The sequence below is a fragment of the Harmonia axyridis genome, chromosome 6, assembly GCF_914767665.1.
Source record: "Harmonia axyridis chromosome 6, icHarAxyr1.1, whole genome shotgun sequence".
NCBI lineage: Eukaryota > Metazoa > Arthropoda > Insecta > Coleoptera > Coccinellidae > Harmonia > Harmonia axyridis.
The window spans coordinates 22,261,119-22,277,615 of NC_059506.1; the positions used below are offsets into that span (position 1 = coordinate 22,261,119).

The 16,497-nt window shown below is 31.6% G+C and overlaps 1 protein-coding gene and 2 non-coding genes across 3 annotated transcripts in view; 1 reads left to right on the plus strand and 2 right to left on the minus strand.

Moving 5' to 3' along the window:
- Nucleotides 1-400: 400 nt before the first annotated feature.
- Nucleotides 401-472, minus strand: Trnag-ucc. Its single transcript has one exon. It is a non-coding gene; the product is annotated as a tRNA-Gly (tRNA).
- Nucleotides 473-545: 73 nt separating this feature from the next.
- Nucleotides 546-617, minus strand: Trnag-ucc. Its single transcript has one exon. It is a non-coding gene; the product is annotated as a tRNA-Gly (tRNA).
- A 4,140-nt stretch (nt 618-4,757) lies between these two features.
- The window catches only part of LOC123682973 (reversion-inducing cysteine-rich protein with Kazal motifs), a 93,327-nt gene continuing 81,587 nt past the window's right edge, over nt 4,758-16,497 (plus strand). The window contains exon 1 of the mRNA XM_045621832.1: nt 4,758-4,937. Within this exon, the coding sequence (XP_045477788.1) occupies nt 4,853-4,937 (85 nt within the window). The 5' untranslated portion in view covers nt 4,758-4,852. The remainder of the gene's footprint in view (nt 4,938-16,497) is intronic.

Below are 16,497 nucleotides of genomic sequence, written 5' to 3' on the forward strand. Positions count from 1 at the left end.
CATTCGTACAAAAATTCAAACTTTAACACCCTGTATGTCGAAAGGAAGCGTTTTCAGGCCCATATTTACAAGACTTATTTTTAAAGTATCATCCAGGTAATTACTTCTCGTCGTTCGTTTTGTTGTATTATCATCAAGTATCATTTTTTATTAGTTTTTCTATGTTTGACTTGTTTTCTTTTCTGAATGTAAATTTTGATCATAAAAATAAATATGATTATTATTATTATATCAAAAGTAGCATATTACAAAATCTTACTTTACATCTAATTTTAATCTGTTGAATAATAAATAACATGTGATTAAACCTGGCTTCTGAAAATCTTTCCAAAAAATACTTGTAGTAATTTCAGAAAAAAAATCAGTTAAATGCAATTTCGTTGTTTGAAACCAAAATGTCTGCGATGGCCGGGAATCGAACCCGGATCAACTGCTTGGAAGGCAACTATGCTGACCATTACACCACCATCGCACGTTGGTTCTAGAGCATTACAAGCCCGTTAGTCAATTCGATTTATTAACCGGAAAATGATAAAAAAAAGTATTGCGATGGCCGGGAATCGAACCCGGATCAACTGCTTGGAAGGCAACTATGCTGACCATTACACCACCATCGCACATTGCTTCGACAGCATTATAAATCCCTCAGTCTATCAGCAACTACATTAGCTGGAAAATGGGGAAATTATTCAAAAAAAGTAACAATGCGATGGCAAATGGCAATTTTGTTTTCAACTTTTCATATTATATTTTATTACTATACGTATATAGGGTCATTACTATACGTATACAGGGTCAGTCTTAAAGGCGTACATTAAATTCAGCCATAGATTCCTCCCCTTTTTCATTTACCTAGGTACCATTTTTCCAGATTCGGCAAGATGAAAACTTACAAATGCAAAAAATTTTGTTTCAGCTTTCACTTGATCATTCAGAATTAAATGAAATTTAGTGTGAATTTTATTATAACCGGGAGAATTTTATTATAACCGGGAGACATATTCTTCAATTATAATTTTTTTCTACATGCCATGGTTTTAAAGTTATAACCTCGCAGATAAATAAAACTATAAGAAGGTACAGAAATCAATTGGAAATAATCCAAAGTCACCCTTTAAGAGCTTAATCATTTTAAAAAACAAAATTATTTCCATCGTTTTTCGCAAAACGCATTATTGTTGAAGATATTCAAAGTTGAAATCAGTGAAAAATTCGGCAAATCAAATTTTAATCAGCAAGGAAATGCCTTCAACACAGCTAAGGCTATGTTGTCGCCTTTTTTGTGTATAATTAAACTCAGACCATTTTCCCTTTTTACGAAAGACATGCACACCAAGATTCTTTCGATGACAAATTCTATATACAGGGTAATTCACCGCGATGACCTATTAGAATATTTATGATAAAATTGTGCTGAAAATCTGCATATTGGGGTTTAAGTCAATGATCTTCCTCCCTAAAATATTTTCAAACCTCAACAAATCCGGTTATAGCGGAAAGAGACTACTACTTTCTTATAACAAATGGCGCACCCAGTTTATTATATTACACTATTAGACAGCCGAGTAGACAGCTTATTTGATGACAATTTCAGTAATATGGCATGACATGGGTATAAACTCAACGATTCATGAGTTAATGAGATTATTATGAAAAAAAAATGGTTGCGATGAGGACCCACATTTTTTTGAGTATTTCTGAAGACAATTCGAGAAAACCTGTTACAATTTCGTTTTTGCGCCAATATGTGATATTATAAGACTGTTTACGGTTTGGACAAAATATGTACATGTGTTTATGAGTTCATGAACTTGGACAACTCAAATTCATCAAAACTTACCTAAGATTTTCAAATTACAACCTATTTATATAGTTTTACTATTTCAGTCAATTCTACGTATAAAAAGAAGGTGGTTACTTATGCAAACCCTATACCTAAAATGAAAACTTCAAGATCATCGAGGAAAAATAAGAACTAAGGAGTAGGTTGTCAGTGACTTACGCAAAACAAAAACTAAAAGTCGATGTTTTCATAACTGAATTTGACGATTCATGAATTGTAATTAGTTAATCGTAATTGAAAATTTTATTAGTTGATGAATTCTCATCAACAATTCCAACGAACAATAAATTACAATTCATGTTATGATAAATTTAGTTATCGAAACATCGACTTATAGTTTCTTTCTATGTTCTATGAAGTCACAGACTACACCACTCAGTCATAAATTTTTCCTTAGTTCATGCTTTTTCTCGGTAACTCTTGAAGTTTTAATTTTATGTAGGTTTCCTCTTTTTAAAATTTGTATCTTTTTAAGGACAAAGCCAAAGTCATTCAACCAAATGCAGAAATAAATTTATATCTGTCAAGTCCCGGTTCAGTTTTATAAGAAAATAAAAAAAATATATCTGAATTAACGATCTCAATTGTAAAATTTGTAGATATACATATAGACCTCAATAATTTAAATATTGCATCTATGTAGTACAATAAATGCTCATCTCATCAGAGGTTCCTCAATAAAGGTAATTGGGTACGTGCTCAACTTCTTCTACCAAGTCTATAGTCTAGTTCTGAATAATACGTGAATCAGAATGAAAAAGTTGGAATAAAGATTAGCAATATTTATATTTTTTGTTGCAACAACTGGTTAGCGAATAAATGGCATGCGGTATGCAAAAGTAGTAGGTGGTTATGGTCAAGGCGTACTTGACAGAGAGAACGTTACGAAAGCCACTGAGTTGATAAAGCAGCCCTTTGACTACACGACTTGTGTGATAAATAAAAGCTGAAATAATTGCTCGCTTATCCATGATTTTTTATTCAACGCAGCAGATACCTATTCTTCTTCCAGAAATTAGTATTATTCATTTCAATCATCTCGATAGTCTCCTGATTTTATAATTTTCAGTTTGTTTGGAATTTTTTCCATGTTTTGATAGTTCTGCTGTTCGAAGAAAAATCTAACAAATCAAAGATGAAAGTCCTGCTGTTCTAGAGTCAATATGCTCATGAATTTCCATTCAGAAAAAATGAAGGAAGTGGGATATTGATCTAAAATGAAATTAAAATACTTTTGATAGAATTAAGGAGAACCATAAAATTAAATTGAATAATAATAATATATTTATTGAACCTTTACAACAATTTTATGGGCGAAGTCCCAACAAGAATATCAAAAGTATGAACAAATTATTATGCAACAAATCTAACAGAAAAAAAAATTAAGAATGGTTATACCTACAGGGTTCATAATTATCGAATTCTAATCAGAATGCTATTCTGAGAACACTTCAAATCTGAAAATTGGTATTACAGCATCAATAAATAAAAAAATAAGTAAAAATAATTTGTAGAGAACTTATGCACAACAATTTTAAAGTTCCACAATACAAACGACTCTGGAGAACTATTAACTTCAGATTATAAAAAATTGGAGAAATCGACATTATAGTTTCGGGATATTTCTTTATTATAATTTCTTCGAAGAAATAAAGTGTATAATTAATCATTATACAGGGTGGACGACTATTGAGTACCAATTAAAAATATCTAGAGAAGAACATAGATTTGACTTATGAAAATTTGACTTATATTATTATTTATGGTTCTACCTGCAATGTGGATCTATGAGCAATATGGATCTATCGGCAATGTTTATCTATGGGCAATGTGGATCTATGGGCAATATAAAATGCAGATCTACCGGAAATGTGGATCTACTTACAAGGTAGATATATGGGCGTAACAGTTACATGTTAAATAATTGATCATTCCTAGAGGGTATCATCACCAATAAACCCTGAAACTGAATAATTACATTCACCCAACAAGATTTTCATTATTGTTCTTCTAAAATAATTATTTACTAACAATTTCTAAGAATTTGCTAAATGATTGAAAAGCTCTGGTAAGCAGGCAAACGCTCATAACTTGATGTTCTGTGATTTGACAAATTCAGAATGTTTGTGTTTCTAGTGTTTTAACTATAAAAAGTCAGAAAGATTTGTGAATTTATTTCAATAAACACCTGAAAATATAAACGGTTTTTTTTCTGGCAAATTCAAAATGTGTTCAATTCAGATGAGCCTCCCCATATTAAAATATTTTACGATAAGTGAGGGTAACATAAACAATAATACACATCCCTGAGAGATTGGAGTACAACGCTGTTCACGGTAGCTTCATTATAATTAGTGAGTTTGTGATGGTGTTATCTTGATACACTAAGGGTGAACTGAGTTAGAACTTCAACTGAAGATGACTGAGTTGTCATAATCGGAAACTACAGGTCACTCAAGTAACTTCATTAAGCTGTAGCTTCTGAACTTAGTTGTCGAAACGTGCGTGAAACGCTAATTAAAAAAATTCTGTGCGCAAGATTGTGGTTACTTTCAAGCTTTCGAATTTAGTATCAAGTCCACAGAAAACTTTTCCATAACAAGGTAATTGATGTGTTGCTTACAATTCTATATAATGTTTTTGTTTCATGGACTTTTTCTCGCGTCTCTGAATTTTTCATGTGCTTCGTACTGTCGACAAATACTCAATCCACCAAAATTTGATACAATTGTTGATTCAGATTAAATGCTAAGAAATTTTCAATGCTTGTCTTATGCTACCTGGTGTTCGAGGTAAGTCTCGTCACGTGTGGGAACTTTAGGGACTTTATCAATTCGTTGTTTACATAGCGCCGTGTGCCCGGTCCCTTAGCCTCTGGGCGTGGACTTCTCAGGAGACGGGGCCCCAGCTCAATTCCAGATTCAGTCTCCCATTTGATGTCGGGATGAGCAAACATATAATTCTCGTACCGGTGAGACTTCGGTCACGTGTTATTGCGTAGACGTCAAAATGACAATAGGGACTCGTTCTAGTGCCATATGGATCTTTGGTTTTTTGACGGTTTTGTGGTGCGGTGACAGTGTGTCGGCACAAGGTGGGAGGAGTGTTATTATTTATGTCTTTCTGTTTTTATATTTTATTTTTCGCGCTTTTATTTATGAAATTTTTTCTAACCTATGTTGATATACATATAGTACATTCCTATAAAATTTGGTTTTATATGTGAGAAATGGATGGCATTTGCTTTTACTTCATGGAAAACAAATAATAAATATACAAAATGTTATATCGATTACAAAAAACTCGAGAAAAAACTCGAGACAACGTTCAATGGAAGTTATACGAAAATACACAACCTGATGAAAAACAGTGTTTTTACTGAAACTAGGTATTACTATTATTATACATTATAAGACTTAAGGATCACCTAGGTATATAACTCACAGAACCTAAATGAATTACTATTGTTCATTCATTAAAACAAGCTAGGTATTACAGATCTGTCCGATATCAATTTTTTCAGATTTTTGATTGGAAAATGTCCTCAGCATACTGGTAGTAGTAGTAGTAGTTTGCTTGTATCACTTCTGAAGTCATCGTTTTTTTGGCTAAAATATAACGATTCATTCTGAAAATATTCAACCTCAAATTTGAATTAATTGTTATAAAAATAGGTAATTGAAGATTATAATTCTAGGTTAAACATGAAGTGAGAAAATCATAATTCCTAATAATAACCACCACGATAACCACTGATTTCATCGATGATCCATTTAGTTCATTCGAATCGAAAATTCTTCACTCAGATTTATTATTCCTATGAAATTTATTAAATATGTAAGAATTTCTTGCTAAAAAAACATTCTGTGTCGCAAAAAAAAAACTAGAAAAATTAATTCCGTTTTCATGTTTACAATAAAACTTTATGATCATCCTCGTACCTTTCTTAGTCCACTCGACATCTCCACATTTTGATTTTGTCGTCATGGAAATATTAGCTAATTTTTTTCGATATTCTTCCTCAATTAAGTACAAACTCATGCAAAGCTTGAAATGGTTATTGTATAGAGTGTGTTCCTAATTTGTAGGTACAAAAGATAATGAGAGATTCCTCAGATAATTTTGAGAAAAAAGTCCTATAAACATAAATCCACAAACGCTTTTTTTTCGAGATACAGTGAGTTAAATTTTGATTTTTTTTTGAGTTTTTTCTGATAGCATCTGCACTTTGAAGATCTTCAACTGAAATTTGGCCTTGAATTTGGCATAGATACTGCAAAGTACAGTTTACATCACGTGATATACCAATTTCAAATTCAAATGTACAGGGTAATATTTTTTTCTGGAGTAGTAGCCGATTTTTTCTCTATAATTTTTTTTATAGGACCACTAGTAGTTTGAAGAAATTTAAAAAGAAAATCTGGTAAAGTACTACACTTTTTGATTTCTTATAGTTTTGTCGTATCTGCTGAAGATTTCGTGAAAAAAATCAAACACTTTTCTCGAAATCCTCAGAAAAATCCAAGTTACCTCAAAAGTTCAGTTGATCATTAATTTTGGTGTTTATTTTGGCGATCTTAAGAACGGTTCATTCGATTAACTAGTATCATCGTTTGAAAAGAAACATCCTGTATATCGAGAACGAAGTGTTTCGGGCCAATGTTTATAGGAATGTTTCTCGGAATTTTTCGTCCTAAAATTAATTATCCAAAGAATTTTTATTTGTACCTCCAATTTAGGAGCAACCTGTATTATACAGAGAATTTCAACCTGATTGGATCTCTTATCCAGGAAATATTTATTTATTTTTTCCTAAATCCCCCTCAGATTTTCTATGGTTCTGATTTTGTGATCTGTTTGAAAATTCGCACGGTATTTCGTATCAACACCAAAACTACGTCGATTTTGTGGAAATATTGAGGAATATTCTTTCGATATTCATCTTGAAGTTTCCATGATTCTTGTTACGCTATCAACATAAAATTCCAAGAGAAACTTTAAATTGTTTATTCTATGTATGCAGGAAAATTCTCGATATATGACAGAATATTTAATCACGGAAATATTCAGTATCAATACAGAATATTCCCTCGAGTATTCCTAGATTGAAAGTACAAAGGAAAATGAGTGATTCCTTGGATAATTTTGAGAAAAATGTTCTATGAACTATGCCTTGCAAACGTTTTGTTATCGAGAAACAGGGTGTTTCTTGTAGTCCTACTTTTTTGTGGTGATTATACCACTTTATCGAATCTTTATTCATCATCGCTACAGAATAGCTAAATATGTACCAATACTTAATATTAATCGAGATATTATTTTATTCATGACATCTTACTAACAGGATAATTTGGATCTTCCTAAGGATTACTAGAAAATTGTTTGAAATGTATTTCCCGAAATCTGTAAAAAAAAGGCAAAAAAAAATTAGTTTTCACATTTTTCCAAACTACTAGTGGGTAAATCAAAAAAAAGTTCTGGAGTGTTCCAGAAAGAATATCATCCTGTAGATGAGCATTCGAAATTAATGCCAATTTCGATAGTACCAAAACTTAATTTATTCATCATGGCTCACTAACTAGATCTTTATAATACTCGTAATTTGTAATTTCCTGAAGATTACTCTAGGAATTACTCTCGGAATTACTAGAGAATTGTTTGGAATTTCTATCTCGAAATCAGTAGCAGATACGACAAATCTACAAGACACCAAAAAGTGTAGTATTCGGACAAAAGTTTCTCTTTACATTCTTCAAAACTACCAGAGGTTACCAAAAAAAAGTTCTGGATGAAACAAGAGGCTACTGTTGATTTGCATTTAAAATTATCTTATCACATGATGAACACTTCGAATTGGAATATATCTTTGCCGAATTTAAGTTGAATATCTTGTGAAAGAAAGGTGCTATGAGATAAAAACTTGAAAAAAAATCAAACTTCAACACCCTGTATCTCGAAAACAATGTATTTGCGGGACAATGTTTATGGAATTTTTTTATTGAAATAAATAATAATGATAGTTTATTCTGAAATACACTATAAACGTTCCACACGGAGGTATGACCTGTACGTGAACCGAGGAAAGTGTAATTTTCGTTTTTACCCCAATTTGGAAACATACTGTCCATCCAATTTGGAAACATACTGTATTCAGTATTTTTTTTTTCAATATTTTCCGTCAATTTTCTATGGTTTTGAAAAAGGAACATAACCTCTACTCGGACTTTGTCCATCAATTGCCGGATTCGAAACTTATCCTGAAAATTTCAAGTTTCTTGGTCCTTCGAGGACGGATTTATCCTTGGATTTATCATCATTGAGTCGACATTGCGATGTAATGATAAAGCGCTATGTTCGAAGAACGAACGCTCAAAAACCAAAATCACCTCGTGAGCGTCGAGGTGACCCAGCGACTACCGAAATTATTCTTCGAAACTAATGGGATATCATTCCACTCTAAGAACCTCCGGTCATTATACATCAAAATCAATATGTACAAGACCCTTCTGTCTTAAAAATTAATGAAAGAGGCTATCGATTTCACGTTGTGTAAATATCCCCGGGTGAATCCAGTGGGGTTCCGTAGAGAGAATTAATTGAATGATTTAAAACACAGGACGAGCATAAAATTCATCTGCCCAATATAAATTTAATCATGTTAAATATAGACTCGGCGATGGGTTGTACAAGTATCTCGGTATGATATCATACGCTTCTTCATTTTTCAAATATGTGTCATCTACAAGTAAATTACGCTTTTAATTAAAGGTTTGTGTTTTCCATTAAAGATGACAGTGATTGAGTTGTGAATTAGAAAGTTGAATAGTTGAATATAAAGTGCATTTACTTGATAATGATATGTATTACATGTTTATATCTTAATTGATATTTAGTAATGTGGCAGGGAATGATTTTGATGTTGTGGATCTGGCTCGGGATCTGGTTTATTCGAAGTTTAATAGTTTTCTGCTATTATTCTACTATTCTTTTGTGGCTTTATCAAAAAAATTTAGTTATACAATGATATTGAGGTTTCCAAGATATGTTATATGAAATCGTTTAAATCTCGGTTTAAATTTACATAATTTTATTTATTGCTTGATTTCTAAGCCCAACCATTCCTCAGAAATCGTGATCAGAAGATAAAGTCGATTAGTTACCAGGCATTTTTGTTATGGAGGATTTATATCAACTGAATCATTATTGATGCTTCCAAATTATTAACCTTCTTAAGCAAAAGGTACAATATTCTTCAAAGTAGTAGTTTTTAAATTGTTATTATTCTTCATCTTTTTAATCCATCGGAAACTAATTTAATTACTTTTGCAATTTTGTTTTATGATGAGAAAAATTGAATTAAAAATCCGTCTTTACCTATGTCCAGAGCATTTCTCGGCAATTACAAAAACTAGAAAAATGATTTTTTTTTGGTGGACATACATACATTCATTGGTATAATGGAACAATTTTTAAATACATAGGCGTGATAGCTTTGATAGTTTCAGAGATCCGAAAAATATTACTGGTTTTCAGTCCAGCAGCTAGAGATTTTTTTGTATGAAAATCTACCCTCATGGTCTTAGTATGGTTTTGTCTGAGGTTTTGTCGATCTCTAAAGATCTCAAAAATTTTTGGGAAAATATTCGAAGAGGATTCAATTACATTATATTTGATTTGAACTATCAATGTTGCCTGTAATACTCTCGGTAATACCAACTTGAAATTTCCACATATTACTTTTTGCAATTTTGATGTCTATTGAGCCATATTCATTGATAACAGAAAATCAACAGTTTCCGAGATATTTGAGTTCTTCTCACCTTACTTCATCTTTTCATTTTTTTCTACGTTAGCTAAGTTGATTCTATTATTGGGCTATTTTCAACAGAAAAGGATATGATATGTATGAAAAAAGCAAAACTATGATGTATTAGATGTTGCATAAATATTGCATTATTATTTGAAAGTTGGTATATGAAAAAAAAATTGTAATTTCTAATATGATTTTGCCTGTAACATTCGAATTCCACATTTTAAGTATCAAAATTACTTTGAAAACCTGTTAAATTCCTTCTTCATTTCCCTAAGAATGCAGTCAACTAGATTTGTTCCAGCAGCTTTTGATCTGAAAGATGAAAGAAGCAAAGAAAGGAATGTTATCAATTTAATATTTTTTTTTGCAATTTAACTCAAAATTTCAGTACAAAATGTTTGAAATGACATCCATCATTCCTCATACAAGCACGTGCCCTCTTTCTTATTTCTTCAGTTGTTACTTTCCGCCTGAAATGTACTCTCAATCTTCTCGCTGCTGCGTCTATTCTAACGGTGTTAGATCTAGACTTCTCGCCAGCCATGAAAATAATCCAAAATTATAGCCAAATTTGGTCAACATTAAAAATAATTGACGAAAAACGAAATAATGTGAGAAATCTGTCAAAAACCACAAGAATACAAATATCTCGTAATCTGTTTTTGGTTATCACTAAAATGTCTCAAACAACAACAAATTAGTCCTACTAACACGTCCTCCAAAGTTCACGTCTAATTTGGTAAAGTCCTGTAAATCAATCTAATTATGTATTCTTTCGTGATACACGAGTACCCTGTTCAGTTCAGATGAACCTCCCCACATCAGAATATTGCATGCCATATGTGGATAGCACATACCGTTAATATTGTAAACGTCCAGAAGTGATTTGAAAAAAAAAACAATTTTTATCTAGAGTAAATATGAAGAATTCAAATTTTTACATATAATATTTATATGTTCTCTCTATCTCGAACCATCGTCAATAAGGATTCCCAAAAATTGTGTGGATTGCTTAGAGATTATCGAAACATTTTCATGAGATATTTCTAGTTGTAGTGCCATTCTTCATACTGAAAATAATGAAATTGTTTGCTCTAGATTGACAATAAGATTATTCATTTCTATCACATCAGTCGGCAAACATTTCAATAATCATTGAGGTAACATAATTCCTCGAGACAATGCTGTGGTCAAGAATGAGGAATCTGCGTGAAGGGCAATCACCGTGGCTCGAATATGTCCTGGTAAATAATAATAAATAATAGTTGTCCATGTACTGAACCTTGTGGAACACCAATATCTACTTGAAACTCAAATTTTCGTAGCTACCATTGTCGACCAATTTCAAAGATGAATCAGGCAATACAAATGAGAAGTATAGTATGACAAACAGATCCCTATCTCAGTGCTGCCACCTAAATCACATTCCAAACAGACCGGGGGTATCTCTCCATTCAAATTGCGCAAGATATGAGTCGAAATCCCCTGGGGCCGGAATGCAAAATGAAAAATCAGAACTGGCGACATAAAAGAAGCAGATACACACACACACAGGCATAATGCAGAAAACCGGGTGGTGGGTATGGTTTATGCACCTACTCCACCGGATTATGCAAAGTCCAGACCTGCTGGACATAAATTATTTTAATTGCCGCTAGGTGGAAACTGGGGTTTGGATCTGGCCTGCAAGACCACCCGAAAGTATCTGACTGGCAGATTGATTGGGACGATTTTCGACGAGCTATGCATATTCAACTAGCGCCAATTTGACGGAGATTGGCCTCTTCTTGTTTGGTGTATTGATTTGGTTTTTTTGGCGAGGTGATATCTCAATTGTATATCCGGAGATCGATTGATATGTCTCGATTGAGTGTCTATAAGTTGAATGAGGTTGGGATGTTGTGAGACAGTGGGGGAACATGTATTTATTGCATGGTCTTGATGATATTTAGTGAAATTTTATGTTGATCAGAATCATAGAAAATTCGAACGTTTTATCCTCAGAGTAATAAACATAGATAGAGGGAGCATATGTCATTTTCAGTAAACAAATTACGCGGAAATGATAATTTATTTTTATTTTATTTTAAGGATTCAAAACACTTTGAGTTTATGTTGAATTAGATTATGTTGAAGGCGAGGTTGAAGTCCAGTTTATTTGTTGAAAAAAAAAATGGAAATTATTCATAATTCATGTTTTTAATGAATTTGGTCTTTACTTGATGAAATTCATGATCAAATAAAATAAAACAAAATTAATTTCCACAAATATTTCTTCATTTACAATAGTTGTTTCGCGAACACTGATGTGTGTCCCATCAATATTCATCGCTCATATGATCTGCTGAGATGTCTACAAACTTCATCAATAATTTTAGTATAATTGAAAAGAGATGCAGTTCCATTTGAAAACAGTTTGCAAACGTGGTCTCCACTTCATTTAAAAAAAATGAATATTCAGATATATTTTAATGATTTCTTCGGTTCGGCTTATCTTTAATTGATATTATTAGTAGTATTGAGCAGAATTGAGTATTTTTATACCTTTAAAACTGTTTGAGTGGAAAGTATACTGCAGACCCCGTAAAAAAAAAGAAATTCGAAGCTTTTCGAAAACTATTCATTTTAGGCACAAATTGTCTAAAAAAAAAAGACTTTTCACTAGGCTATCTGACAGGACAGGCAAGACAAATCCAGGCCATGTCATTCAAATAAATGGACTTATGGAATAAATGTGCAGACGACTTGAAAACCTTTCGGAAATTTAATGAAAAAAGTCATACAATTATCTCGAAGGTTTTTCCAAATATAATCTTCAGTTTAAACTTTTATATCCATGAAATTTATCGAAGACAGTGGACTATATCAAAAAGTACCATAGATAAATGATGACAAGTGGCGTATTTCGAAATCATAATTTTATTGAGATTATGAGAATGATATAAAAATTTGGCATTTAAAAAAAACAGGGTGGTATTGTCTTCCACCACTTTCAGACCAGTCTGTAAAGCCAAAAATAATTTAAGCTTATGTGCTGAGTACTGCCGATTTCCTCAAAATTTTAATCATTCTCCTAGCCATATAATTCCCAAGATTTATCGACCTATTCAGCACTATTGACTCATCAGTGGCGTATCCAGACATAAGCCTTGGGGGGGATAAAGAAAAAATTTTTTCAATTTTCCCTTCTTTTGAAGAAGTTTTTCAAAGAATTTTGCTCACTCATAATAAGATTGTGATATATAAGGTTGTTACATATAATGGATATTCCTTCTGGGGGGGGATATATCCCCCTTATCCCCCGTTTGGGTACGCCACTGTGACTCATCCTGTAGAATTCAGAAAAATCAATTGCTTCATCCATATCTCACACTTGAGAGTTAATGATTTTCGAAGGTGGAAAATAATGGGATAAAATTTGGAAAAATCTAATGATTTAAGGACACTAACGTCATTGAATTAAAAACTGTTATTAATTGAACCCCTAGCAAGTACAGAGTACAAAAATTTCATTAAATCAAATCATATTTCATCAGATATTTGTTTAAAGCGGTTAAATTATTTCTGAACAGCTGAAAAAAGAAATAGTGAGCTTGTTTGAATCCTCCAGTGCTTTTCATCTTTCAACAAATCCAAAAAAATTTACATACTATGAAGGCTTTTGCTAGAAAAGCAATTCTATTGAATGAACTGCAAAACCTTCAATCGTATATTTCCAGTGTGCCAACCTGAACTCAATCAACATTGAAAACGAGGCTGAATGTACCTGCCCACAAGCGAACATTTTATACACATTGCACTCTCAATATAAGTAGATGCTGACTTATTTATGGATCCAATATATACCTTCGCGCCGAGAGCAAATTAAGATCAAACGATTTAATAACTCTTGATATTAATGATGCCATTAAATCTATTATGGCTTGTGGTTTATTGGTTTTGTTGGGAATAATTCACTGTAATGTTATTTTGTATCCACATCCAAACCAGTATAAAAGCTAATTGGATGGTAGTTGTATACCGAGATACATTTTTTTGATCAATGTATTGAGCGTATGAATGAGGGGAATTCCATAAGAGAATGAACAGTAATTTTTCATTGACAACGGTTTATTTTTTGATTTTATTAGTTTGTCACAGTTTTTAAAAATTTCATAACTTTTGTTATTTCGCTTATTGTAATCAGAGACCATCATTTTTTCAATTAATTTTCAAGTCAAAGAGCACAAGACTTGTTTTAATGGAGGTCTTAAGGCTGATTTACAAAATTATAGTAACTCTCCTGATACTACTATCTTGATAGTGCGGAATTGCAGGTGTTGCGTCAGTGCGGTAGTAACTATCGAAACATTTTATAAAATAACGATATTGAAGTATTTTTTATTATTAAAATAGTTATTTCAAGAATTTTAATGAATTCCGGAAAAAAAATTTAATAACGATTAGAGTATATTCTGCATAATTTTTTTTTATTTATTATTATAATATCAATAATTGATATTTAGAGATGTTCAAGAAAAAAAATAAACCCTTCCCAGAAATGTCCACAGTTAACATTGTTAAATCTATAGAATTTGCATAAAATATACTACAAAAATCATTTGTTTTGCCTCATTGATATAATTTATCCCTAAATTAACTCCAATCGAGACTCCAATGTACTTGGAAATGTTATTGTCACATCGATAAAAAAGGTGCATACTTTTTTATCGGATAAAAACTTATCTTCCACAATATCTAGTGAAACTGACAATTAGTTTGTCAGATTTTTGAATTTTAAACATATAGTGCTTTTATTTTGAATCGGTGTGTTAATTTTTTAACTCTGTTGATATAATTATTGTTGTTGTTTCTCTTCAACTCAAAGTTTTGCCAATCACTGAATTTGCTCGAAAAACTGACATTAGATAAAATCGTGACACCGAAGGTGGAGCTTCAGTTTTTCTCGTAAAATTAGTGATTGGCAAAACTGTTTCGTTGCAAAGAGAAATTTAGCCGATAAAAAAAAAGCTCTTGTGTTTTTACTGTTTTTTAAAATATCGAAGTAAGTATATAATGGCAAATTTATAATCTAATGGTTTTTTTGTGGCGCAATTTTGACAAATTTCACGAAATTTAATTTTAATGAAATGAATATATTTTCTTTATTGTTGAATAGCAAAGTTTTTTATTTGATCCCGTGAAAAAGTTTCTTCAGATATATTGGAGGGCAAAATTTTTCTGTCAAATTTCGTAGTGTATTTGTCGAAAAAACTTCTAATTCAATGGACCTTTTATTCGAAACATTTTTCCGTAAGATATTTCCATTTCGAGATTTTTGATTGATACAACTCAAAAAATTCACCCGGTATGCTCCAATATTGTGAGATTTACTGCTCCAGACTTTTCTCTTTTTACAAATATGATTTCTAGTGGACTAACATTTTTGCGATCTAGAGTATAGAATAATGCCGGAAATAACAAGTTGCGAAATTGTTTATCACTCAGAATACGGCCTACTCACAAGTTGAACTTTTTACTTTGTATTCGAAATACATACACAGATATTTTTATTCCACTTCAGTTCACGCGGAAATCATTATCGCTTAATTATAAATTGTATTATGAAAGCCGAAGGATTTCTTGGCAGTTTTACAATCCGGAAAATTGTTTATTTCGACTTCAAAGCAGCGGTAGAAATCCGAATCTTGGCTAGAACGTTTGAAGTTATCATAAATATTATTTTGACATTATGGTGACGGTTTCAGGTCATTCATTCAATGACAAAAGGATCAATTGATCTTAACAGTATAGTCCATCTGATGAAGAGGATTTATTATTGGAAATTAAGCGGGCGGAGAGAAATAAAAAAAGGATTATTTACAGGGTGATACAAATTTTATATTATATATTTTTATATAACTTCGGCAATTAAACATTTATACAATTTAAAAAAACTATATGTGGATACAACTTTCTCCGGTTTTATGGGCATATTCTTGTGATCAAAAAGAATTATCACTCCTGTTGAACCTTGTAGTTTCTCATTATTCAATAATTGAACTAGACGACAAATCAAATTTGGAATTTTCAGAATGTTCAATAATTTCTATACACAAAAGTAACTTTTAAAAAAAACTTCATAAAATATACTCTAATCAGATATATTCATAAAAATAACATATCCCAACATGCCTAAATCCAACAAATTAATGAAAATACAATAATGGTTCTTTATAATAGAAGTATGGACATTAAAATGTATGTCACCCTTCTTAACAAATACTGGCAACTATTCTATACAGGGTCCTGCAACAGTGAGGGTTTTCCATATTTATAGTAGGGGAAGTAATAGAACTTTTTAAAAAGTTACGTAAAAATATATTTTCGGTTACACAGGGTGTTGAGTTTTTCCTGGACGGGTACCAACTTTGTTGTTTTAAAGAAAAACTTATTTTTTTTTCATTCATTTGGTTTCTACTAAAAAAATCAAATACCCTGTACATATATTATAAATTCCTGAGATGAACTCATGAAGGTTCTTCACTTTTATAACCAGTTATGGTCCTCTGGTTTTCCTTGAAACAGCTGTATTTAATTTGAAATAAAGAAAATTCTGCAAATTATCATTTACAAAATTTGCCAATTTGTTTTTCATGAACTAGGATCTGCGACCATGTAGATCAATACTGGTCATTTCACATATACTCTTCGAGAGAGTGACTCATGTTCAATGTTTTACCAGAAATGTATTTTGATAGGACTCACCATTACTTTGTTAAATCAAGTGACTAATATTCAATTAAAAGAATGTCATTCTGAATATCTCGAAAATTATCAATATTTTCGAAGTGAAATTCTG